Source organism: Haliotis asinina, chromosome 2 (assembly GCF_037392515.1).
Source record: "Haliotis asinina isolate JCU_RB_2024 chromosome 2, JCU_Hal_asi_v2, whole genome shotgun sequence".
NCBI classification, from domain to species: domain Eukaryota; kingdom Metazoa; phylum Mollusca; class Gastropoda; order Lepetellida; family Haliotidae; genus Haliotis; species Haliotis asinina.
The window spans coordinates 65,306,646-65,334,553 of NC_090281.1; the positions used below are offsets into that span (position 1 = coordinate 65,306,646).

At 40.9% G+C, this 27,908-nt stretch overlaps 2 protein-coding genes across 2 annotated transcripts; one reads left to right on the forward strand and one right to left on the reverse strand.

Moving 5' to 3' along the window:
• The first annotated feature begins 667 nt into the window (after window positions 1-667).
• LOC137274166 (polyunsaturated fatty acid 5-lipoxygenase-like) lies at window positions 668-19,857 on the forward strand. The gene is made up of 16 exons (XM_067807202.1): window positions 668-875; window positions 6,445-7,141; window positions 7,512-7,556; window positions 8,443-8,571; window positions 8,868-8,965; window positions 9,242-9,377; window positions 9,662-9,757; window positions 10,278-10,374; window positions 12,061-12,178; window positions 12,405-12,491; window positions 13,000-13,060; window positions 14,999-15,104; window positions 15,846-15,937; window positions 16,788-16,961; window positions 18,066-18,229; window positions 18,751-19,857. Exons 2-16 carry the CDS (start codon window positions 6,659-6,661, stop codon window positions 18,863-18,865), a joined length of 2,001 nt encoding a protein of 666 aa, XP_067663303.1. The 5' UTR covers window positions 668-875; window positions 6,445-6,658; the 3' UTR covers window positions 18,866-19,857.
• Window positions 19,718-27,024, reverse strand: LOC137274168 (uncharacterized). Its single transcript, XM_067807204.1, has 5 exons — window positions 26,496-27,024; window positions 24,786-24,953; window positions 24,175-24,435; window positions 23,153-23,412; window positions 19,718-22,102 (listed from the first exon to the last, which is right to left on the reverse strand). The coding sequence occupies exons 1-5, from the start codon at window positions 26,792-26,794 to the stop codon at window positions 21,474-21,476; spliced, it is 1,617 nt and encodes a 538-aa protein (XP_067663305.1). The 5' UTR covers window positions 26,795-27,024; the 3' UTR covers window positions 19,718-21,473.
• Between the last annotated feature and the right edge of the window lie 884 nt (window positions 27,025-27,908).

Consider the following 27,908-nt stretch of genomic DNA (forward strand, 5'->3'; position numbering starts at 1 on the left):
CAAATTACGGCAGTTGCGAATCATTTCAGGGTAATCCGGACCACGTGACAAAACAAGGCAGTGTTTGGTTATTGATTCTCGTTTGGGGCAACAAGGGGTTGTGTCAAACAGTAACACGCATTTAATTGAATAGATGTCTTAACAATATACATAATGTTTGATACAGGAATAATTAACAACGTTGCAGTTGATAACAATATTCGCTTTGTCAATAGGTTTAACACACTCAAGAATCATGAATGTAGGTTTATACATATGTAATTTAAGCTACTGATCTCTTCTATATCGATATATAATTAAATATTTTGTCGTGACTTTTAAATGCGACTTTAACTTTAATAGAGGGCAACTATCGAGACAAATTAATCCATTTTTTTTCAGAAGCTTTAACGATTTATTCAGTCTATATGAAGGTTTTTATCATCAGATCATCAGTCACTGAACGTAAAGCTAACGAACATAATTAATACCAACATATTTGTATCTCTGTATGTCTAAAAATGAAACAAACTAGTGTCTGCTCCAGTCTCATCCATTCCACCTCTGGCATATGTAACAGGACATTTTTTATTGTCATAAAAGCCCACTTTCTGTTGCTGTGGTTAATAACATAATGACATGGTATGACCATGAATTCCCCCTTTCTCTGTCGGCACAGCAGGCCAAGGGGGAAAACTTGGAACAGGTTCTCCAGCTGGCTCAGCAAACACACTGCCACCAACATCAAGAATTTGCTTGAATGACCCTACAAGACCTCTTGGCACATGACCAATGGGTAGACCAGCTACATCCTCAAGTACAAGATGTCGATTCACATCTCCAACCATATTATGCAAATGTACTGGAAAGGTTTCGATTGAGGGTATCCACACCAGGTAGGCATTTACGTCTTGAATATTTGTATATCCCCTGTCCACTGCCAGGGAAGTGACGGGATCTGTTAATGGGGGTCGAATTTCAAACTCGTGATAGCCCTTGATCACACTGTTTTCCAGTCTAATTGGCTGGCTTGAAGGTGCATGACAAGATGCTGCCGGTCGTAGTGATAGTGATGGACGGAGAGGAACTGCAGGAGAGTCGTGTCTTACAGGTTGTGATGAAGACCCCACAGGAGTTACCTGGATACAAAGGGAGATTGCTTGACAAAGGACAGAAAATAATGTACATGTGTTTAGGCACACTTGTCTTGTTTAAATGTCGTGTCATGAGAAAGTGAGATACATTTCAAATATGCAGTATTTGGGCATTACTTGTAAAACTCACTTTGGCAACATATAATGTCGACACGTAGATGTATGGTATAGGTTTGAATGTGAAGGGATAAAGTACCCAAAGCGTTGTAAAATTAATAGTAAACGGCCCACGTCTAGTAAGAACAACATAGTGCACAATGCGTTTATTTCAGAAATATATGTATATATCAGTGAGAAGTTATGTCATACTTTCTCTTTGTGAAGGCTATATGCTTTAAGTGTAATATACCTAGTGTTTAGTACGATTCTCACACGAAGGACACATGAACTGATCATCAGCTGAAACAGTGGGATGGGTTGAGCAGTGTGAATGTTTCCACCCCTTACAAGAATCACATTCCACACAAACATGACCACATTCAAGTTCCTGATCCTCAATCCACGACATGTGACAACCCATACAGATGACATTTTCCTTCTCTGCTTCGTTCCCAGCGGGAGCAGCCACCGCTTTAACTCTGACTGAAGCCTTCTTCTTTGCAACTGACTTGCCCTCTGCTGGAACGGCTCCTTGCAACATAAACCTAGCCTTAGCTCTTTTTTCTCGTTCGGCAAACTGTGCAAATTTCTGAAGACCCTTTAAAATCATGACCCTGGTGCATTCATCTGATGTTACATTGTCAGGCATCTTATCAAGGCTATGGGCTCTCTTACGGAGAGAAACGTGCTGGATCCGTGGCAGTACCAAAGATTCTTGCAGGATCATAATCCTTAGTCATATAAAACGATGTAGAGGCATTAGCAAGGAGTTCCAGTCCAGACATGTCCGCAGTGGTTGCATGACTTGTCATGAAGTTCCTTGTAAGTATCAAAACATGGAGACAGACCAACTACATCATATCCCTCCTGGTTGCGTTTCTGATACTTCTCCCTTACTGGTGTTGAATAAAGCATCTTCAAGGGATCTAAAGCCACAGCAGCACCTGTGTTTTCATCTGATATACTGGGAGTTTGAGTTACGCTGGTCGCATTAGAGCTGAGTTCTTCATGGTCCTCACAGGCTGCAAATGTGAGTCCAGTTTTCACATGATCCAGTGTGATGACAGAGCCAGACGATCGGAAACTGTTGACGACGGTGAGAGGCTTATAGAATAACATAAATGCCTCCTGCAGTTTCTCAGCAAATGTTTCCTTTCCAATTTACATACCTGGGTGCTCTCGGCTGTGCTTCCGAACTACCTTGTTCCATCGTGTCTTTAAGGTCCCAAACACTCCTTTGTCGAGAGGTTGCATAACATGCGTGGTATTGGGTACAGTTCTGTATAACTCAATGCCACTTTCCTTAGCATCCTGGAAAGCTTGGAAATCCACATGACTACTTACACTGTCGATCAGAAGGACCACAGGTCTTTCCCTCCCACAGTGCTGATCGAAGTGCCTCACAAAGGCTCGGAAAGCAATTGCATCCATCCAGCCCTTTTGGGTATAAGCAATGGAACTCCCTTCAGGAGTACTTGTCAACGGATTATAGCCCCTTGATTTAGGTGCCGGGTGAAAAATGGAGCCATCATTCTGCCATCTGTACACCCATAAAACATCACCGTGAACATACTTGATCCTCCAGATACATGTGGAACATGTGAAGAAGTGCTTCTTCCCCTGGTTGGTTGGTCCTTGCTCCCCTAGTCTCATCAGCATTCCAGATTCTCTCTGGTAAGTCTTTGGCGATGAGGAAATCCTTGAAGTCATTATACCATCTATAGGTCCTATGTTTGGATAGTTTAGCTCTGCTAAAATTCAAGGGGTGTCTCTTTTCTGGGTTGAACAATGTGTGAATTCCTTTTAAGGAAAGAATGGTACCAGTGATAACCAGGTTTGTTATTTTTAAACGGTGTTACCCTATTTTCCTTTATGACTATGCCCTGTACAAAATCTAAAAACTCGCATGGTTTCAAGGCCATTCCCCGAGATGCCATTTCTTTTAACCACAGCGCGATCTGTCCCTCCTCTCTTTGGTTGAAGAAAGGCATGGGCCCATTTTTCTTATATTTATTTCTACCTCTCCCGACAACCTACGATAAAGAAAAACCATACGAGAGGTCTGTGATGTCTAGGAGTGGACGGAGAACTGCTCTGTTTTCTTTATACTTTTGTGCTATTCTTCTCGCTTTCTGTATTGCGGGGCTCTGTTTCTTCCTGGGACTTACTTTACTGGGTCTTAAACTACGTCTTCCGGTGATAAATTATCTGAAAGATTAGGCTACAATAGTTTAGTGGTTGTTTCACTTTGCATTACACTGTAGCTCTGCTTGTACCTCACAAAAATGCATCAAATTATTGAAAAAACAAGAATTAGATGACTTGGAAAAAAATTCAACCCCAAAGCATTGTCACGTTATTTCCAATGTTCATAACCTATTACCTGGCACACTGTTCTGTACCGCAAATTACGTTTTGGTGAAATGAACACCAAAACGTTTTCTGTATCTATATTGTACAAAGAACATCTAAAACAGACCCTAGAGTGAGTATATGTTTTTGAAAAAGGGAACCGAAGTAAAATCGTGTAACTAATTACTTTGTTTCAAAAGTAATTAACATTTTTCGGCTGGTTTGATATGATCCCTATTTTCTGGTGATCCGGAACTGACTTAACCACGTGGTCCCATAAATTATGGCTGATGTAGAGAAGAGTTTTGTTGCTTTTTACAGGTGAAAAGTATATGCATGCAACGGATTATTAACATCAAGCAACTTGCTTCTATTCTTATTTGAGACGGGCCGTCCCGAATGAGTTACCTTTTCCTCACGTGCCAACAGCAGATTACCCGATGATAGGTATCCTCGTCACAGGGCGCGCAAGTAAACTTCCGGTTCAGATCGAGTAAAACAAAATATCTCACCTTAAGGATCATTGTCTCGGCTTTAAAATGAGAGATTGGGTGAAGAAATCAATCGAGATTTACAGTTTTTAGGGGTTAATGAAAGAGGCAGTGATCCGGAATAGCCGTGATCAGCAATACCCTTACCCTATGTACCGGATTCAAGTGTAATTACTCCCAAGAATTCTTACAAGAAGTACGTTTGTTTCTGACACAGTGATACTGGAGAGAACAATCCGTATCTTTCCACTTCTAATTACGCTTACCGAAACGACAACCAACTTTGTGAAGCATGTACGAAAGCCAGACTGGGAGCTTGCAATTGGATGTACACGGCTCCCTGATTCAAGGGAGATAACTGTCTGTGAATGTCGAGTTACCATCAGTGGCGCAATAAAACCTGCATCACTATCACCAAGTTGCCATTTCTCAAGGCATTTACACAATTACATAAATAACACACAATTCAGCATGTTCAAATATGATCAGACTGTGAATCTGGACCACCAGTCACTGTATTCAGTCGCAACGAACTAACATCCCACACGACTGAGCGACCCATAACCTTGTTAAACGGGTACAAAACGGGGACAAAAATAATGTTAGCCTACGACAAAGAATCCGAAATAAACTTCTGGAAACCAAACCAGACATTTGTATAGCATTTCCTAAATTCTTCGTGATTAATGGACATGTAAACACAAATCACTGTAACATTCATGTTACTAGGAAACAATCCCTCAGTGATCTAGTATTATATCTTTTATTGTTGTCATTCATTCACTTAAGAAATTGAACAGAGTGGATGCAAAGCAAAATTGAACTAATTTTTGTTCACGAAATTATCCATGAACCGCGCGTTTGGGAGAATCTAGTACTATGCAGCGGTTGTATTGAAAAGAGGAGAGTCCTGTTCCACAAACCTAATTACCATAGGCTATAATTTAATTAAATATTCCGCCAATACTACGTTTATTAGCTGGCACGCTTTATGTATTTTTTTCTACTGAACGCAATGAGATCAACCGTCCTGACTATTTCACTGACTTTGACATTTACCGAAGTGGCCCTCAGAACCGTACCTTGAAATGGCAGTACTGCTGATCGCTCAGAATTTGTCACGCCCTGAGTACTACATACAGATCTATTATGTACACGCGTAATCGTTGTACAACTCCTACCCTCAACTTCCAACACTCCACGGAGTAGTACTGCCCAGACAACGCTGCAACGGAATATTGCCAGATTGAGATTTGAGTAACTGACACACAGGCTCTGTTGTGTTGATTGCTGTTGTAGGATCTGATTCCCTGGTATGGTTAATTATCAACCCCTTGCGTCCTCGGTTCAAGCTAAAGAATCCACGTGAGCCCTTGGGATAACTGTTTATCTCATGGATGTCTGTCCATGCATGTTACTAGTGATTCACTATGGAGTGACTTTGTTGATTTTTACGCCGCACTCAGCAATATTCCAGCTATATTGAGGCAGTGTGTAAATAATCGAGGACAAGACAATCCAGCAACAGCAGGAGCATCGATCTGCGCATTTGGGAACCGATGACATGTCAGCAAGCCTGACCACCCGATCCCTTTAGTCACCTCTTACGACAAGCATAGTCGCCTTTTATGGCAAGCATGTTTAGCTGAAGGCCTATCCTACTCAGAACCTTCACGGGTCGATTCAATATGGTAAACTATCCACATTAAGGAAACAAATACAACATTAACTATATGTTATGTCTCATCAACTTCCAACGCGAAATAAATATGATGTTTTCCTAGCATTTTCATCACCATGCAGATGATAAGCATGCAATGATACATATCTTGGGTGGTTCACGTCACTGATACAATGCCTATTTCTGGCGAGCCTGTCGTGATATTCGTAAAAACGGACCCGTAAGGATCGTGAGAAATTGATCTTTCATCAACATGCTTGTATGAAAGGTGGCTAACGGGATCGGGTTGTCAGACTCAGTTTTACTTGGTTGCCACTTGTCGTCGCACCCCAAAAGCGTAGAATGAAGCTCACGATGTTCATCACTGGATTGTCTGGTTCAGATTCGATCATATACAGACCGTAGTCATAGCTGGAATATTGCTGAGTGTGGCGTTAACCAACCAACATAAAAGCGGCCTACAAGCACACTCACTCACACTGCATGTACTCGTACAACATGACAATTATATGCTGACTGTGCAATGTGTGTCGAGCTGGAATACATTCCGTCAATACGAAACGGCACTCTGTCAGCCGCGTGTTGAGTGTTCTGTTATCTGTTATTCAAGTGCGATGTATTCGCTGTCATATTACAGGATGTATGCTCCACTGTGACAAAGTAACAAAGAATCTACTTCTCATTCTAGAACAATCGGCCATTCAGTCGTCACAGATAATGCAGTTCTCTGCATAATCGAGCGTATATATATATATATATCAAAACTGAGAGCTTGGATATTTCCCATCTAACCCGTGACTACGAAAACAACCCTCACGAAAGCCACCAGCCGAAGAGAAAGCAGTGAGTAATTGATCCAACTGTTGAAACCGTGTGAGTGCTTCAAAACTCGCTGTTTAAACATGTCGTCCGGCTTCAATCACGAGTTTGTTATCCATGTACAGACCGGGGACGTACAAGGAGCAGGTACTGATGCAAATGTGTCTGTTATTCTTCACGACGAGCAGGGACCATCAACAGACCAACTGGAACTCAACCATGCCTTCAAGAATGACTTTGAAAGAGGGAATCTGGATGTGTTCCAACTGCCAAAGGATAAGACTGAATCTATAAACAAGCTTGGCAAACTGGAAATATTCCGTGACGACTCTGGGTTTGGAAGTTCCTGGTACGTTGAAAGGATCACAGTCGAGAACAAGTCTAACGGCGACGTCTACATCTTCCCCGTGTTCAGATGGCTGCGACCTCACTACCACTACGTGTTCCGGGAAAATGACACCTCCCTTCCACAGGATGATGTCCAACAGGAGCAGAGGAGGTTGGACTTGGAGGACAAGCGTGAGGTCTACTTCGTGGACACTAGTGATGTCGCTCTCCCGGCCTTGGTGAGTTTACTTTAAAATCTTAAAATTATTTTCTTTTTGTAAATCACTTCTTTGAATGATGACATGTATAACTGTTAATTTTTTAAAACTACCTACAATGTGAACCAAACAAATATTAATGTAAACAATATATTTGCGAGGCCATTTCAGCTTTGCCTCGAAGCGTTGCTGTTAACGTCCTAACTATATGTAACACACCGTCGGTGATGCTAATGGGCTGTGGCAGTTTACACACGTGCTAACTGATGAAGATATCCTGGTATCATATGGGGGACACAGTGGGGACGCAATAACCTTGTCTGCTTTGTCATATATATGTCTCCTCTAGTAGGTACTCTACTTCACTTACAAGCTACTTATGTCTATACAGATCAAGGATCTGCCTCTTGAAGAGCAGATTACAAGCCAACATCGTGTAAGTGATTTTACTTTGGATCAGCTTATTTTACCATATGGGAATGCAGGAGAGTCTGAGTCCTTTAGAAATCGTCTATTCAGTCACAGTCTATCAATATTGTTTTGATGTAATTGAAAGCAACTTTTACGTTCTTTGGCCAGAACTTAGAAGACAATATTGTAATGTTCAGCAGCAAAATATGTAAGACTTTACTATCCGTACTTGGCCTGTGATAAGTGTACGAGGGGGTATCAAAATGTTCTAATTATCACCAAGATGTTTTCAGGGTAGAAACTTTATTTTGCTTACGTGTCTTTAAAACTTCTCTACATAGTCACCATCCAGAGTGACAGATTTCTCCCACCATTTCTTGACCTTGTGCAGACCGCTTAAATAGACCCCCTGATTTCATGGAAAACGAGCAGTCCGCCTCTTGAATGACCTCACTGGCATCGTCAAAATGGAGTCCACATCTTGAATCATCTGTCAGGGATATATGGTCGGTTTGAAAATTCATTTTCCATCTCACAACAGTATCATAAGATGGGCCATCTTCACCATCCTTTCATCTCCTCTTGATTCTATCGGGCAATGGAACCCTTCAGCTGCAGAAACGAGATGACACTACAGGGCTACATCTTCTGCAAGCATGGGGGTACTCGTGGTTAGGATCCATCAGAAAAATGAATAAAGTGAAGTATGTAGTTTCTGGTCCATTAACTAGATAAGGATTACTGATATTATCGATAATTTTCAACACAGTTTCTCAAAAAATATATGGCGATAATTAGATTTTTTATATCCCCCGTACATGTTTTATTGGATATTTGAAAACAAACTGTTGAAAAAGATATGAGATGATTTGCATCATTACTTCCAGTTTAAAATGAATGAAATCTTTCAGTGGGATATACAGAAGTTAAAAATGAACCTGATCGCTCAGAGCAGTATCACGATGTTAACAACTGGCAGATGGAAGAGTCTCGATGGCATCAGGAACGTTTACGTACGAAAAATCTTCAACGAACCATGGGTAGTAACAGTTTGCTTCAATAAACACTATTTTCAGCATGTAAATGTATACTGTATCATCACAGTTTAAAGGGGCGGTGGTGTACCCTAGTGACTAAAGCGTTCGCTTGTCACGCCGAAGTCCGGATTCGATTTGAACATGGGTACAATGTGTGATGCCCGTGTGTGGTGTCCCCCGCCGTGATATTGGTGGAATGTTGCTAAAGGCGACGTAAAACTACACTCACTCATTCAATGGTTAAACATGCTGCGGTGCTGATATGACCAAGGTTTTGTATATTATGTTTCGGTTGAAAGGCTAGTCACTTGTGGAGAGAAGATTCATTCTTCGGATACCAGAGGCTAAACGGACCCTGTCCCTGTCTCATTCGACTTTGTTCCAGTATTCCACAAAAGTAAGTGTGTCTACTGCTTCCTTGTTCCTTCTGTAGATTGCACAGTGATATTGTATGAGCTCAGATCTTTTTCATAGTCCATTTCCGTCGCACACTTTTAGTATTTCATGGCACAGAGCGTCACCAACATTACTCTGGTGTTAAATGGTCTACGCTGCGTCACCGGATATCCATCTGATGTCTATTAACACTCTGAAGTGTTTTTTTTTTTTTTTTTTTTTTTTTTTTTTTTTTGAGTATAAGCTTGTCACGGTGTTCGTACATTTGTATTCGCAGGCTCGCTGTCACATCGGAAGACCTTGAACCAATCTTGGAAGGGCAATCAGTGGAAGAAGCTTTGACCAATAAGAGATTATTTTTATGTGACATGGACATTCTCCACAACTTAGTCTGCAAAGGCACAGACTACGTGGTTGGTGACTTAGTCTTGACAAGGCGACAACGATGTTCACAAAATTGTAAAAAGCACACTCTTGCAGTGGCTTGTGAATCATTTGCCTGATGTTCGCTGTTTAACAAAAGTGTGAATATTTATTAGAATACTTCTTATTGATAGATGATCAATGCACACGCTAATGCAATATCTGAAAGTTTACAACGATCACTCCCGGTCACATTTTAGGCTAGAGCGAAATGCTTGTAATATGAGAAACAGCGTATAGGTCTTGCTGACCTGCTACATTCTATTGCCTGCAGGTGTGTGCCCCCATTGTATTGCTGTATCGGAACAATAAAGACCAGCTCGTACCGGTTGCTATCCAGTTGTTCCAGAAACCAGGACCAGACAACCCTGTAATTAGTACCTATACTTTCTGTCCTTCGGTGAGGTAAACTGACATGATTATGTAAAATACTGAACAACAAAAAATAAACACAACTCTGAGGGGGTTGGGGTTGGGGTTGGGGAAGGGTTCAATATGATTTGATTGCCTGTGACGGGAGGGCTTAGGTTTACAGTCAGTGACAGTTAAGCTTTAATTTCCGAGATATATTGATAGCCTCGAGATTGTGCTCTAGTACCATGTCATAGCAAGGCCATATCTGACACATACACGTTTCGACGTCTAAATTGAGCCTATTTTCCTGGTGATGAGTTAATTAAACGTTATTAACACATATGGTCAACAGCTGTGCTGTGCTACGTGGTTTCTAAGTGCAACTGGTTTTTCAGCGGATTTGAGCACTACTTGTTATGGACGTGTATAGAGCACCTGTTTTGGTGCTGATAAACCTAACTTCGACATTGTCTATCATTTTCATTAATAATTATACTGCATATATTTGTTGAATAATGAAAAGAACTCCAATCCAGGTGTTCCTACCAAGCGACGACCCCAACACGTGGCTGCTGGTCAAGATGTGGTACAACCATGCTGAGGCCACCTACCACCAGTCTCTCGTCCATCTTGGTCAGTGTGTTCCAGCGCTAACCTTCTCCGTCAAGCATTTTGAATTCAGGATACACCTTTATCATACCATTTGCATATTTGTAAATATAGCTGTGTATGTTACGACAAATTCGAAATACTTATATCCCACGTTTTCTATCCATCAACAAACCAACGATAAACCAAAATAAACTATGTTGTCTGTCTATAAATCAGTACATCAATCACCCCCCACCCATCCCACCACCCTCCATCCGCTAACAACCCAACACCAACAATCCAACTGTTAATAGATGTATTTGTCCAAGTGTATTATGAATGTAGGATAGAACGAACTATTTAGAATGTGCCCGACGTTCACATTATTCGGAGTAACTATGACACAGGTGCAAACAGTCTTCTGTGTTTATATACTGAGCAGCAAAAGAAACGCAACTGTGTTTTTGTCAAGTCTTCAGATAGAGGACATAAGCATGAATGCTTACATATACTGACAGCAAAAGAAATGCAATACAAATTATAAGATTTCATTTTTATTGCGTTTCTTTTGCTGTTCAGTATGTAGCATTGAGTCTTGAATCCGTCTTGATTTACATGCAATGTAAAAACATGGTTCAAAATAAAATATGCACCCTGTGGACTGGAGTGGTGGCGCAGTGGTGGCGCTCCAATACTTTGCTTCACCAGGAAAGGCCATGTGAGGAATTGGATCCGGCTACTGGCCTGACAAACGAACCAAACTACGGAGCTATGAAAATTGATTAGATAATTGGTTTGACCCTGTGGTCAGCATATCGTTTTTCTCTAACAATGATTGACAGGCGGTGGATTCGAGTAAATGTCGCTGTTTACATAAGTTATACAATTTACAACGTACTGCAGCTGCGGCTCATATTGCGTAAGGATATCCGAACTCGCTAATTACAGAACAAATAATGTAATGTTCGTTTGAAATCATGGTAACTTTAATAACTAAAGCAACAGCGCATTATTTCATTGTGAATTTGTATTCGTGAAGCTAACGGAGCTGGCTTCTGTACAGGGAGGAGTTAAATCCTGTCTCCATGATACTCCATATCCTGCATCACTTAAGCTTTTTCCTCCCCAAATATATCTCATTCACAATATAGCTTCCCGCGTTGATGATATCTGATGATATATGAACCCAATCAACAGCACTCCGAACCAGCACATTTCGTAATTATGTCTGGTATCTTCAGAGCAGACAATTAACACCAAAACTAGTATGAGAATTCTGAGCTTGAAAGCAAACTGCCTCCGAAGTAAGTGATTTTAAGCATTTCAAATGAAACGGGTACTAATGTGTGTACTTAAAGTTAAGTTTAATACTCAAAGCGCATACACCATTGGTTCAGATATATAATATACAACAAAAGAAACGCAACTATGTAATTTGTCAAGTTTTTAAACAGAAGACATAAACATGAACGCTTACTTTTATGAGACTTCATCTTTTCAAAACTTTCATTTCTTTTGCTGTTCAGTATATATGCTTCATGTATTGTTAAAGATATTTGTTTTACAGCCGATCAATGGTAGGTTAAGAACTGTTCATCGGTGTATGTTGCTTCAGTTTTATTACGTTCTATTCATATTTTAACGACATATATCTTTATGTGTGCGTATTTTCACAAATCATACTTTGTTTGTACTGCTTGAAGACACATTCCGACCTGATTGTTACAGGCTATACCCATCTGCTGATGGAGGGAGTGATAGTGGCACTTCACAGGCAGGTTTCCATCTCACATCCGATCTTCAAACTCCTGGCTCCTCATCTACTGTTCCTCCTGCCAATCAACAAGTACGTCGCTGACGGTGTTGTTGTTATGGTGGTAGGACGATAGGCTCACAAGGACATAAAGCCCCAGATAAATCATCCCTAGGCTAAATGTTGCCATGAGTAAAATAACTCTCAATGCAATACTTCGGTTTGCGATACAGAAAAGGTGACCTAGGAAAAGTTAACTTATGAATTTCATTCCATTAAAACAATCGATGAATTTGATTTAAACAATTGCCTTGTTCAGACTTGCTGTGGAGAAACTTCTTGCGGTTAATGGATGGATCGACAAGACGATGTCATGCGGAAGGAATGGTGTGCTCGACTTAAACAGGTAACATAATGACTTCCGAACTTCAAAATTGTCCACTGACAAGCTGATCCCCACATCTGTCTGCCAATACTGAATCATAGCAACACATGTCGCTTGTGATATGTGGTTTAAACATTTTTATCCATGTGATCATGACGGGACTAGCAAACAAGCATAAAACATGCTTATGTCAATGCCGCTCCATAACAATGATACAGTATTAACAATAAGTATAGATAGTGAGCTAGACATGGGCTGCAAAACATAGTGGGAATCTACAAAATTGCGAGATTATCTAGGAAGATAGGTAGTTATGTACAGATTAGAATAGTTCCAGATTTACCAGTTCTGACGTGCCCATATATATATATTACATTCTGCACGACCATTGGATACATGGAATGCCCTTACAAGAAGGGCAGAATTTTTCTACATGTAAACTGTAGTTATTAAAGAGATGCCTAAGCACAAAGTCAGCAAGCATTACCACTGACATTATCGTTGATTGAATGTCTTCTTCACTTCCCAGGAGGAGAAGATGGCGGATGGACATACAGGGCATTTTGCCAGAAGACCTGGAAACTCGAGGGGTATGTGGTCGGAAAGTGTAGGAGTAGTACATAACAATTTTCCTAAGTAAACGTTCTGATTTTTCTAGCAATGGCAAAGTGGGATTATTTAGTTTACGGATTCAAATAAATCAAATGTGTGTTTTTAATATCATGGGTAACAGAAATCATATTTCTTACATGATGTGATTAAATATCGAGATGAAAACACAGAAATAAGATCAAATTGGATCAGTCACGAGGTCCCGTGGCCGTATCCATTACTTCCTGTCGAAAACGCTGACCTTTATACATCCTATGTTTTGTAATGAGATCCAAAATGCAGGCATACGTAACGCTATACCACACCGTCACTGTTGAGTTCGGCTGCACAGATCAACTCATGATGATACTTCGTCTCTACACAGGAAAACGACCGTGGGCAATGTAGTCGTTTCTATTTGGAGTTATTGTCCTTGCATGTTTTCGCTTCAATTATAAAGATGACAGCCTGTTTCCCGAGCCTTTCATGTTCCGATGAGTGAATTGCCCTGGTGTTACTGAAATGAAGGATCACCCGGGTAAACAACGGGCGTCTCTGCCAGTTCCTATCCCTGTGAGGAATAGACGTCTGATTGGCGACGTACCACTAAACGTCGCAGGCTCTTTCTAATGGTAATGAGGAAGAGTCTAACTCCCCATTCCGATTTATCGGCATGGTTTATCATACTGATGTTTTGCCAAACGAATTTTGACTCGTTTTTTTCTTGGACCTCACTTTATTTTTACGGTGGCCACATGATTTCTCACCCCAAGATTCCTCTTCATTGGACTCATAGACATGTGGTTAATGTACAAGTTTTCACCAATATTTCGACAGGTCCGTCCATTATGAGTGAGTGAGTTTAGTTTACGCCGCACTCCAGCTATATGGCGGCGGTCTATAAATAATCAAACTTGGACCAGACAATCCAGTGATCAACAGCATGGGCATCGATCTGCACAACTGGGAACCGATGACATGTGTCAACCATGTCAGCGAGCATGACCACCCGATCCTCTTACGACAAGCATAGTCGCCCAGTCCATTATGCAAGCCAATAGCTTGCCATCTTGCATTTTCTGAACGTCTGCATCTTACCTTGTCGAATAGTTACGTTTTATTGCTGCCGTCTTTGAAATCATTTTATGAAACTGTTGTGGGAGCCACGGGACCATTGAGTCAGGTGAAAATGAGACCGAAAGGTAGAGACAAAGCCGAGAAACAGTATGTGTACGGGGGTAAAGAAGAGCTGGAAACAACGAAGAGTGGCGTAGAACTCTTGTCAGAGTGTCCATTACGCATGAGTTAACTTTAGATGATTCTGATCAACATGAAAAGCAGACACCATCCCTAACAGAAACGTGACCTGTTAGAAGCATATTTTACAGCAATATCAGAAGAACCAACTATTACCACTTTTATTATTGACAGAGCCGTCACTGTTCAAAAGCTGAAACCGCGTGCTGTTTGACATTTGATGAAGTACGCAGTTAGCCAAAACTAGATTTTCAGATGTCATGGACTCAACAAATTTAGACGTATCTCCCTTCCATCGATTTGCATTCGCGAAACATCGGTAATTTCCGTACATACGTGACTCAATTACGCAAGATAAAGAATAATACTTTTGCAAACGCGAAGCACCGAAAGAACTTTCACAGTTCGGCATTTCCAGCGGTGTAATATAGAAAATGTTCCTCGCTTGTTAGCGGAGTACATTGAATATAATGTAAGAGCGTCCAGCCAATCAGAAACTGACATTTATCTGTGAGGTGAGATAAGTAATGTTTCCTTTATACATGACCCTGTCTAGATTTGTTTAGTGTCTGCAGTTACTATGTCTCCAGGTGAATGATTTAACACTATCCTTCTGTAAAGGAACGGTTTCTGATATCCATTGTCATGCCCCATTGTAATTCCTAATTTCATCTCCCTAGGTGTCGGAGGAGAACGTTCTTCCTGGCTACTACTACCGTGACGACTCCGTACTTCTATACAATGCAGTAAAAACCTACGTTACAAGTTACGTTGGTCTGTATTATGGTAAGTGCAGTTACATGTAATTCTCATTTTCTTTGTTTCAGAATCGAATCTGTGACATCCAGCATGACCATTTCTTATGTCCAGTTGTCAGAAATAGTATGATACAAAATAATGATGTTAAATTCTAAATTTGTCACAATTAGATCCTCATCTGCTGGCTCTGATATCGTTATGCATATGCAGTAACGGTAGACGTTGGTGATGCTTCTTCATGTATGCTGATCCATGAAGATCATATTGACCTTCAGTAACCCGTGCTTGTCGTGAGAGGCGACTAACGTGATGGAGTGGTCAGGCTTGCTTACTTGGTTGGCACATGTCAACGATAGAAAACTGTGCAGATCGATGCTCTTTCTGTTGATCACTGGATTGTCTGGTCCAGACTCGGTTCTTTACCGACCGCCGCCATATAGCTGGAATACTGCAGAGTGCGGCGTAAAACTAAACTCACTCACTCACTGTTTTATGCTGACCTTCCTCTTTATCAGGTTCATCACAGTGTTTAATAAGTGAACTAATGTTTCGATGTAATTACACTGCATAAACTCTCCTGCGCCCTCGCTTCAAACAGTTTCATTGATTCTATAAACGGATTTCTTGAAAAGTGGTATTTGAACTGGTTTAAACTTGCTTCAACTTGTGGTGTCCGGAGTTGTAAATATTCTTCCCGCTGTTCAGTGACTATCAAAAGACGACCAACGACTAATTCAGGTTGCTGAAAGTTTAGCTATTTGTCACCAGATACACCCCAGCGGCTAATTGACGACACAGAAATGCAGGCCTGGGCAAAAGAGCTGGTCCAGAGTCGGGAGGACGGCGGGATCGGTCTGCAAGTAGGAAACATATTTGTTAAAGGCTGTACACAATCACCTGGCACTAAGTTATTGAAGTGTTCAATCTCACAAGCAGGCATCCTTGATACAGTGTCAGCATTACGTTTTCATCGGACAACTATCAACGGTTATTGCCGACCTTCTTTCATACACACCCCGTATTTTCCTATTTCTCTGAATTTTTTAGCAACCCAGGTGATATATGTAATCCAAATGTCATATTTGAAATGACACTTTCTTAAATTATCAGCTTTATTTAGTTATCGTTGTTCCGTGATTGTATGGGGATAGCACATTCACGTAAACTTCGAATCTGCAATAACATACCCGTGGTACATGCGTTTCTCCACGCTGATGAACATATGCCACAAAACTACAATGAAGCATCCTCACTTAACATGCAGCGTTCGAAATAGTCGCCGGCCCGGAGTCCCAGTGCCGGTTGTTACTGTATCGGACAGTTTCAAATATTTGCAGGCCCTTGTGGCCTTCAGTAAATTATCTGACAATTGTTTTTTCAACAATCTTTCCCTTTATTTTATTTCCTTTATTAACTTTCAGGAATCATCCATGATACATCACAATGCGATAATTTACAGTTTCACTTCCTGGTGTTTCAGCGTTTTGTGCATAGGAATGTCACATGAAAAATGTATCTGCGCCATAGGCTTCGCTGACTGATTCTGTAGCTTTACAAAATGGGCACTGCTCACATGACATACACAGATATGACAAATGTACTGACATTTGAAAAGCACATTTGTAACACGAACAGGAGGCCACTTCAATGTTTCCCTGTACTTCCTTGTCGAGTAAAGTTACTTCTAACTGTGAACGCTGATCTCTCCAGGGAGTTCCAGGTGATGGTGAGTTCCACGAGCTGGAGCAGCTGATCCTGACTCTGACGGCGGTCATCTTCACCTGCAGCGTCCAGCACGCCGCCGTCAACTTCCCCCAGTATGACTACTACGGCTTTCCGCCGACCTACCCCCTCAGTCTTATTGGGAGACCACCAGCAGACAAGGTAAACTCCATTCAAACGAATCTACAGAATTCCAATCTCACACATCGTGCATAACGGTGCGAGCGAGGTTACTGGAACGACTAGAGAGTACCAGAGGTTTAATAAATACATGCTTATGTTACCGATTTAGTTATAAAATTCTTTGGAAGTTTCAACTCAGTTTTCCCGGTGAACTTTCAGATAACGGTTGTCCTTTTGTTCAACGGACATGGTTGTTCAAAGGGAGGTCACCCGTGATTGAGTATTTGAGTTTGGACTTCATGCAATAGCTTTAGAATAAAGGGATAGATGCATCATATGGTTGTAGTAATGTACATGCTCATACCAAAAGCAAATCTGCACCAGCTGTATCATGCTATATCATGCTATATATTATTAGCTGAATGTTATCAGCCCTGTTTACGGTTAATTGCCCCATGAAATCCACACCAGTGTCTTTCAGTTAGATACATGGTGACTTAACAGTAACGATTGCGAGAGTAGTAAATGTATACTGAATATATATTTATCTTATCCAACATTATTACTCAGGACATTCAACCTTCACTTTTTGCTTGAAAGAAAGTATCGTTTGTTTGCATTGTAGCTGATGTGCATGGTCGAAGGGAGGTAATTCATGATTTTACAGGACATGTTGTTCACTCAGACAAACGTATTCGTCAGTACTGTTGGTCTGTTTCTCTCCCTTTTCCAACAGTTGCTAACATCCATAGACCTTGCTAACATGTACGAATACACCCTTGTGTTTGATGTATTTTTTGTGATGTGTGAGGTGTAGTCTTTGTAAACAGAGACGGTGAGGGTAGCCTACTTGTTAAAACGGTGGCTCGTCGATTCCAAATATGGGTACAATGTGTGAATCCGATTTCTGGAGTCCCCCGCCGTGACATTGCTGGAATATTGCACAAAGCGACGTTAAGCCACACTCGCTCGCCCACTCACTCACTCACTCACAGTCTCACTCATTGTTTATAAACAACCAACATCAACGTCACTATGTCAACTCCATAAATACATGGTTGAATCATTCTGTGGACTGTATATACACAACTAAAATTTAACATTGTGCTTTGCAAACATTTCTATTAAAGAAGCGTATTTCAGAGTCCCAGGACAGAAGCCGACATCCTAAATGCTCTGCCCGACAAGAAAATGACAATGGATACAATGATTGTCACCAAAATACTCAGCCAGAAGGGAGTGAAAGGTCTGGGAGACTTTGAGGTTGATTTCATATTTGATCCCAAGGCACAGAAAATAGTTCAAAAGTGAGTACTTATCACGAATTAGTTATCTGTCACTTAGAAGGGTTGGTGGGGGGTGTAGCCTAATGGTTATAACATCCGCTCGTCATGCTGAAGACTCGGGTTCGATTTCCCTCATGGATACAATGTGTGAAAAACATTTCTGGTGTCACCCCCTGTGATATGGAATAATACTAAACGCGGCGTAAAAATCACACTTACTCACTCATTCATGCATAAAAACGTGTGTGGTTGAAAAAAAATTCTAAATAAAAATAATAAAACGCTCATATACAGCAATGCTTCAACATATTATATTGTCAAGACGATAGTCGTGTCCAATCAGCACGAGAGTAAATACTCCTAAATGTTTGAAATGGAAAACAGGGATGTCTTAACCATACCGTGCAAATCGATATTAATCTCAATCAATTCCATCGTCAGCTATTTTTGTAAATATACATACAATACAACATTAGCAATATCTTGTATTTTGTCAGAAAATGTGAAACTATTGCAGTGCTCATGTACGTATTCGGTTGCAGCTTCCGAGAGAAACTGGAGAAGATCGGTGTGATCATCAAAGAACGAAACAAATCACTGGATCTTCCGTACGAATATCTACATCCAGGTTCAATTCCAAACTCCATCAGTGCCTAGGAAGTCCAGCAGGATACCAGGACATGCCGTTGAGGAAGGCTTCCTCTAAAAGTGCACATAGACGGCAGTGCAACTTTTTTGCCCCTCTGATATTCAAGGCCTTTCAACGTTTTGAGTTACACATGAGGATGCATAAAATACAGATTTATTTCATTTGAAACTTTCATTATTTAGATTACTTATTTCTGTGGTCTTGTTTCTTCAATATTTTTTTTCAAATATGTGGTCTTAGTATCTTTAAATATATTTCCAGTTTTGCTAAACGTTTTAGAAACATTACGATATGTGTAAATAAATCGTCCACGTGCACTGATGCATGCAATTTAAGGATGCTACTGGACTGCTTGTGGACCAGCGTAATACGATTTATGTGTCTTAGGAGGTCCAGGACTGGATTTCTCAAAACAAACTTAAGTTTTTGTTCAGATTTCAAACTGACTTTGACAATTTGACACTCAAATGCATTTTTGAAAGAGAAAAACTTCATCCATCCACAGTAATCTATTCACCAAACTCAAAATGTCCACCATGGTGGAATTTTATGTCGGTTTCAGTTCATTCAGGGAAATGCACATTTTTCCAAAGTTTTCTCAAAGTTGAATAAAAACTCTAACTAAATTCAGACCGAGAAATCGGGGCCTCGCCTCCTTCAGTAGGCAGTTACAGCAGGCCACAGTAACTGGTTAGTTGAAGGTTGTGTTTGGTACCCACTCCTACAGTGGTGCTCTTGTCCCCCAGAGTGCAGTGTCTGTCCCTGATGTGTTCCGACAAGATGATGTATTTGTAGTTGCACATGTGCTGTTCTAGCCGGTTGTCATTCAAAGAAATAAGTGTGAAGACGGGATCAACATTCTGATTTCATTTGTATTGTTTATTCGTTCAATACGACGTGCGTCAACCCTATTTTCATTTCTTCATCCGCATCTTAATGCCACGAAATGTGATTCTAACTCGACAACATAAAATCCTGTATTAAACTGCCTCGCAAGTCAGTGTTTGTTGCCTTCCTTTCGTGCATTTACACCAAACCTAAATGTATGCATGCGGTAGGTTTGGGGTTCAACAATTGTTAATCACGTAATACTTACGTGAATGAATGAACAGAATGAACAGGCCATAATGGCTGTCCAGAAAATTGCATGTGACACACAAAATTGTATTTTCTTTACCAAGGATTATTTCTTAATCCTTTTGAGCTCCCATTTGGAAAGGTGTGCTGATCACGATGCCGTTTTAGAAACGACTGTCGAATGGTGTCGAGAATTTACAGTTATGACTGCAAGAATCATCACTTCAACCATGTATCACCATTACTGAAAGGCCTCAATTGGCTCCCTGTAGTTTCAAAGATTTCAAAATTCTTCTCACTGCTTCTATGATCTGGGTCCATCATATCTGCAAGAACTGCTGTGCATGTATTCTCCATTAGAGCTCTTCGATCTCCACACAAGCATCTCTGTACTGTTCCTGAGTATAAAACGGTCACATTTCCTTAAAACACCTTTGCCTATGCTGCCTCTATGTTATGGAATGAGCTGTATGCATCTATCAAAATGTCTCAAACTGTACCTGCCATCAAAAATAATCTTAAGGCATATCTCTTTCAAAGGACATTTCTCTAACAACTACTTTGTCTGAGCAGCGCACAGAGCATACTGTTGTGTGAATAGATGCGCTACAGAAATGCACATTATAGTATTATTATGACTGTATTTCATATTAAAAATCGACTGACATCAACAATGCTGTTCTGATCGTGACGAACCTTTTATCATATGAGTCTTACGAACTCAATTTCTTCTAGTTGAAATAAAGTAAAATATTATTACGATTTCTTACATTAAGTACAAAAAGTATCATAGGCGTATCAAATACGTGCAGTTATTGATGTTGATGTATCATCGAATGATATAAAGCAGAATTTCCACTTCAGCCTTCACTGTTTTAACTGTACATTCCATTGTAAGAACAGACCAATCACATGCACATCGATAATGAGTATAAGTATTCATGATTTCACTGGATGTAAAATCAGTTAAGAATATATAATAAGAATGTATGTTACTGTTTGCAGAAAAACTACAATTTCAAAGTTCAGTTTTGATGTTATCATCTCTGTTCTGAACCTGAAATCTAATGGGCAGATCTAAAGGTAAAGCCATTACCAAGTCAACACCATGAAACGATCCCGCCACTCTGATGGACACGGCTTTGGTGTCGACAATTTTCAGCTATGACTTTACTTCATGTTAAGGATTGCTTGACATTCAACCATGTTCTTCTCATCATGATGGACTTGTCATCATATGAATTTTACGAACTCAGTTACCTGCAACCTAGTTTAATCTATAAAATATAATTACAAAAAGTGTAATAGGAGCAATAATTGTAATAAATGCAATTACTGATGTTAAAGTATCAGCGCTGGAGAATGATATAAAGCAGAATTATCAATTCAACTCCACATTCCATTGCAAGCACAGACCAATTACATGCACATCGATAATGAAATATAAGTACACATGATTTCATTGTATGTTGTCTTCATAAAACCAGTGAAGAATATATAATAAGAATGCATGTTACTGTTTGCAGAAAGGCTACAGTTTCAAAGTTCAGTTTTGATGTTATCATCTCTGTTCTGAACCTGAAACCTAATGGGCAGATCTAAAGGTAAAGTCATTACCAGGTCAACACCATCAAACGAATCCGCCCCTCTGATGAACACGGCGCTGTACATATACATAGGCTTATCTTTCTCCGACCACGTTAAAAACTCATATACCCCATTACATGCTAATCCAAACGACCCGTCCCTTTTTGGCACCAGTACACCATCTAACTTATTCAGTTTTATTCTCAGTTGATCTGTTGACTTGTCCAAGGTAACCAAGAACTCGCCAACCAAGGGATTGAAATAACTCCCAGCATAATCCGAAAGGGGGTATTCAGGTGTGATAGGTGTATCATCTGTGTCGGAAGGGGGTACAAACATGGATACATCAAACCAGGGTTTGGGGAAAGTGCACACTGTTTGTCTGTCTAACCAGGGTGTTTCTCCCAGGACGATGTCAGTAACGTAATACAATGCCGAAAGCAGCATGTTAAAGGGGGATTTTGAACTTGACAATGTTGGTCCATTGATGCTGATGTGAAGTCCGACGTTACTGTCGGGGAAGAGCCACAGAAGAGAGTTGTAGCTATGGAGACCGCCTGCATGCCAGATATTTCGACGCCCTGTAAATGTTATTTAAAATATTACAAGGTGCATTGTGGAATCAGGCACAGCAAACAAAACAAGAATCTCTTAGGGCTGTGGTGACAATGTGTCAGGATTTTGGTAAGATACACAGTGAATATATTTCATAATAAAAACAATTGATCGCTTTGCAAGGGTTACTTCTGAATGGCCATGACCTAATTCTTTGTCAGTCCTTTCTTAAAACAGTGTTTATTAACAACATATCTAAATACCAAATGGCAGATGGAGGAGGGTCGAAGACATAAGCAACGTGTACGACAGGAAGATCTTCAACCAGTCATATGTTCGAGTATGCTCACGTGCTTTCGTGCGTGCCTCCATGTGTTCGTGCGTGCCTGCGTTTGTTTCTTAACCGAATAAAAAGTTGGTTTTGGAGTCACTTTGCCAACTTCCAGTGACATTTATGACAAGAGAGAGCCCTGAGTTGGTCTAAATTTTAAACCTTCAGCATTTGCTTTTCATGTGGCAGCAAGTGTTTCAAAGTGACGATTTTCAGACCCAATCTTAGATTCGAAGTCACTGTTACTGTGTACTGTATCTGTCTCACTGTATTTATACCACAATGGTACACGGGTCGTGATCATATCCATGATTAGCAAGGTGAAACTATCCAACTATCCAACTATCCAACTATCCACGTCAATTCCAACCTTCAGTAACAAGAGGGGGTTTGCCCTGTACGATCTAATGTGAATCTGTACTTCTAGTTTAAGGTCCTCCTAACATAAAAGAGTTGTCAGTCCTTGAAGAATATAGTGTTGGACTCAGCAATATGCGGGAATACATCTACCGTGCTTGTTTACATCAACGAAGAATATATATAGTAACGGGATTGGGTGGTCAGACTCGCTGACTTGCTTGACTCATGTCATGGGATCCTACTTGAGCGATGCTCATGTTGTGGATCCCAGGATTACCTGGACCAGACTGGATCATTTACATCATTATTGCTGAGTTCGATGTAAAATTGAATTCACTCACTCAATGGAGAGTGTACTTGTTTCATAGCGAGAGAGTCCACTTACCCCTGTAGACATTTCTCATCCAGCCCATGCCGTAGCCGACTGATACGTCGGCCACTGGCCACTGGGGGCACAGCTTTTCCATGATGAAGGCCATGAAGGGCGGCATAGGGGTGACAGGTTGCCACAACTGTTGTATTGTCGCTTCCTTGATCAGCTGAGTGCCATTCTCAAGTTTCCCTTTGTTCAGCATAAATCGCATGAACTTCACCATGTCTGGGATATTGGAGGCCATTGAGCCGGCTGGGCCCACATTTCCAATACTGTAAAACATACACATATTATACAGAATGACATACTGAAGGATGCTGTGCTAATGCTGTACATTTGAACATAGTCCTGAGTAGGTTGCCAGTAATATACTTGTATCATGCGCCCATCCCCTCCTCCACCAAAATAAATAAATGAATGAACGAATGAATGAATGAATGAATGAATGAATGAATAAATATTAAGTCATTGTTAAATATATTGAAATATTTAACCGTTATCTCTTTGAATAGTGCAAATCATGATTTGAGTGCAAATGACCTGAGCCTCATTTTGAAAATGCCATGTCGTACTTGGTTTGTAAGCGTGTTGATGACATTGGTGCATGTATGTTAAAGGTCTAACTGTTTAGATAGTGTGGGAGCAGTGGGGTAGCCATCTGGTTACATCGCCCGTTATTCACACCGATGACCCTGGTTCGACACGGATGCAATGTGTTTAGCCCGTTTCTGTTGTCACCTGCCGTGATACTGCTGGAATGTTTCTAACAGCGGCGGAGACCTAAACTTACTATCCTAATGGAGTGGAATTACACGAAATGACAGAAAAAACATAATGATGATTCCGTTTTCTCTGTATTGGTTTAGAGGGCGATGGGCTTAACATATCGGTTAAAGCATTCACTCGTCACGCCGAAGACCGGGGTTATTGCTGGAATATTTCTAAAAGCGGGGTAAAACTAACCTCACTGAATTGGTTATCATTCAGCATGCACATGGCATTGAATTCACATAAATCAGCTGCTAACCACTTACTCAAATGCCGACGGATCACCTTCCGTTAGTTCTCCCCTCAGATAGACGTAGGGTCGGGCATACCTATCTTCTGTGACGTCATCGCTCTCTATATATGGGTCTGTTGACGTCATACCTATCTGCTGTAACAACCTGGTGTTGAGATTCTCCTCCCAGGATGCTCCCCACACCTTCTCAGTGATGTGGCCGGCCACCATGTACATGTAGTTGCTGTACAGCATCTCGCCACGGAATGGTTTGGAGGGCAGCATCCCTACAAGTCTGAGAATGGTATCATGCATAATTGATCATAATACAAACAAAGCATTAATGAGTATCGGCCATTACAAAAAAAAAAGAACAAAATCTATCGTGTTTGCTTAATACTTGTGGATACATTTATCCATAATTTATCAGAGACACTGTCATCACATCGTCACTATTTATCACACTTTAGTTAGTGTAGTGGTTAAAGCGTTCGCTCGTCACGCCGAAGGCCCGGGTTCGATTCCTCACATTGGAACTATGTGTGAAGCCCATTTCCGGTGTCATCCGCCGTGATACTGCTGGAATATTACCAAAAGCGGCGTAAAAACAAACTCATTCACAATGAGAAACTTTTGGTGTTTTACTTCGAAAAGTCTTCTCTAGAAATTCCCGGAGGTCCCCCGAATATCGTGGCCAGAGTAAGTGACGACAGTCCTGTACGGTGACTCAAGACATCTTTAATTGTTGTCTCCTTTGTCATGAAGTCGTATCCTTCTCCCAGAAGTTCGGAGACAGTAGTGTCAAACGTTATGCTGAAATGAGAGATGGATTACATGTAAATTAAAATGTTGATATTTTCAAATGGTAATTCAGGATTTTATTTCATACAAAAACAGATTTTTCGGTTTCTTTTCACTGTTCCTGAGAAGATGGTTTCAAACCGAAAGATCTGAAACGTTTGATTTTCTTGATCTTCAGGAATACATGGAGGTGGTGGTGGCGATGTCTTTTCCTTGTATTAACAACTAAGGATTGATTTTCTTGTTTCATCCTGCAACTTAAATTAGTATATTCAGTGAAAGGACACGTTAAATTAAACAAAACTGGACATAACATTTGTATAGGCCAATCCGTTTTCGCTTACAGACATGGCAAATATATTACCCTGAAAGTTATAAAATGGTTTATTTTATCAACCTGGCACCTGGCGTGGTCTGAATTTGATACGCTTCGGTGTAACCTGCACGATGACGCGGTGATCTTTGTTTCGATGTATCGATTTGGGGGGTGGAGAGGGGGGTGGGGAGGGGTGGGGGGAGAGAGTTGTTTGTTTGCTTCTAATGTTTGTTTGAGTTTAATTTGTTTTTTCTTAGTTTGATTGGTTTTGAGGTCTATTTTTCGTTGTTTCCGTTGTTGTTTGTTTTGTTCTATTTTGGTTTGTTGTAATGTGAGGAACATTCGCGTTAACTTTGTACAGTTCACATACGTACCTTAACGCACGTAACATTCGTCGAGACCCCGTCCAATGTCATGGACACCCAACTATGATATCAAACTGTGATCTATGTTGCTGGAGTATGTCCCCGGTACGTTAGGAGTGGAGTTTGAGTCGACTGGAGTGAGGGTGAGGTCACCTCCAACACCCCTCACCGATGTCACCTGATATCGTGTCAGTCACTGTGTGAAAACCTGTTCAGCTACGTGTTTCTGAACATGCAGCCAATGTATCGCCCCAGTGTTTTTGAATCTTTGAATTATTGCTGCTGCTGCTGCTGTTGTTGTTGTTGTTGTTGTTGTTGTTGTTTTCTTTTGTTTTGTTTTGCTGTTACTTATAAAGCTGAATAATGTCTATCAGTTTCATGAAAGGCCTGAAACTGATCAGACTGATTATGTCACATCGGACTTATTGGTTTGACTGACATAGGTTGATATGTTATCTGTGCACACACAGACCTGATTAGATGGAGTGATGCACAAAATGTTGTGTCGTGGTTACTTCACTTATAGATACAATGTACCCACAGACGCAGAGAGAAGTTTCGTGAGTGTCACCATCACCATCATCACCATTTATCACCTTGGGCGGTGGGCTAGCCTAGTGCTTAAAGGGTTCGCTCGTCACGCTGATGACCCGGGTTCCTATCCCCACATGGGTATAATGAGTGATACCGGTGTCCCACGATATTGCAGGGATATTGCTAAAAGCGGCGTAAAGCAATACTCACTCACTGACAACATGAAATGTAGTTTTTGAAAGATAGGCGCGATATATCACTGCAGTATTGTGCCACTGCTGCCTGGATGTCTACAGATGCGTGTACCCGGTATGAACACAAACACATAATCGTACTTACTTTCCTTTTGATTCGTCGATCATCAAAGCAATGAGTGTTGCTGTTACTGATTTTGTTATGGAACCGATTCCGAAGAGCGTCTCTTCAGTCACCTCCCTCTTTGCCGCTATGTTTGCATATCCCAAGGATAGAGACCAGGTTTCGTTGCCCTTGACGACGGCGATGCTGAGACCGGGTATGTCTTGACACCCCATCAATGTCTCTAGATAACCCTTAATGTCTTCACTCTCTTTGGCTGTGAATACATCTCCTCTACCGACAGCCAGCAACCCTACGAACATCACGAAATGGAGCATCATGATTGTAGGTCTGTCCGCCTATACCTGTCCGCGCACTGGTGAAAGGCTCCGTGTAGGTCTAGGTCACTCAAAGTTTACCCGAGTGCATACCGTATCAGCAAAAAGACTTATATGACCTATTTAGAGTCTAGTCTGGTCGTAACAAAGCTGTTTCGAATATACGCAATGACACTACAATGAGAGTCTGTTCACTCTTTCTTTTGAGTGGCACATGTGCCACTCAGTGGAATGACCCTTCCCTCTATAGCTATTTACTGTGCGATAATTTTACCCGAGAGTAAATATAAAGCTAACCACACCTGATTGTATATGGATCGCGATGACATTGTCCTTGACATAGTTTTCTTTAGCAGTGAACGGAACATTGTGTTACCGTTTCCTCGTGCCTCGTATTATGGCAAACAACGTTGAGCTACCATCATGGGTGAGTGAGTGAGTTTAGTTTCACGCCGCTCTTAGCAATATCCTGACAATAACACGGAGGGCACCTGAAATTGGCATTCACACATTGCACCCATATGGGGAATCGAACCCGCATCTTCAGTGTGACAAGTCAAATCTTTAACCACAAGCTTAAGGCTACACCTACAGTCATGGAAGACGCATCCCCACACAATATCCACACAACAGGAACAGTAGGGTGACTGTTTCTTGATACATAAGCAGTGTTGATGCGCCTCCATTCCCTCAGACGGCCACCCGTAACATAAGACAGGAACTATACACCCGTATACCGCGTGCACGGGGTTATTGTGTCATATACAGCCTACACATCCCACACACAAAATAACTGATATACTACACATTTTCGAGGCCTCAATAATGCAGAGTGATTTCAGGTTATGATTTGAAATAATGATATATCCTGCTGCTCAGTTCTTACCTGGGTGAGAGGCCAATTGCATAATTAAAGTCATCTTCATATTAGTTTTGTTTGGACTTAGAAAAAGTAAGAACGCGGTAGTTTTTCTGACTTTCCCCTCTGTAAACGATGGTACTGGATCGGTGAATTCATAAAAGCTTGAAATCTCAAGAAGGTAGTTGTTACCTTTATTGATATCTTATATCAGCCTTTGATGAGAGTTGAAATGAGAAAATACAAGGCGATAACCAT

Coding starts and splice junctions, on each gene's coding strand:
- LOC137274166 (XM_067807202.1), top strand. CDS start 6,659: ATGTCGTCCGGCTTCAATCACGAGTTTGTTATCCATGTACAGACCGGG. Junction 7,557..8,442: donor AGATTACAAGCCAACATCGT/GTAAGTGATTTT, acceptor GAAATCTTTCAG/TGGGATATACAGAAGTTAAA. Junction 15,105..15,845: donor TTACGTTGGTCTGTATTATG/GTAAGTGCAGTT, acceptor ATTTGTCACCAG/ATACACCCCAGCGGCTAATT.
- LOC137274168 (XM_067807204.1), bottom strand. CDS start 26,794: ATGATGCTCCATTTCGTGATGTTCGTAGGGTTGCTGGCTGTCGGTAGA. Junction 23,413..24,174: donor GGTGATCCGTCGGCATTTGA/GTAAGTGGTTAG, acceptor TATGTTTTACAG/TATTGGAAATGTGGGCCCAG. Junction 22,103..23,152: donor GATGAGAAATGTCTACAGGG/GTAAGTGGACTC, acceptor TAACATTTACAG/GGCGTCGAAATATCTGGCAT.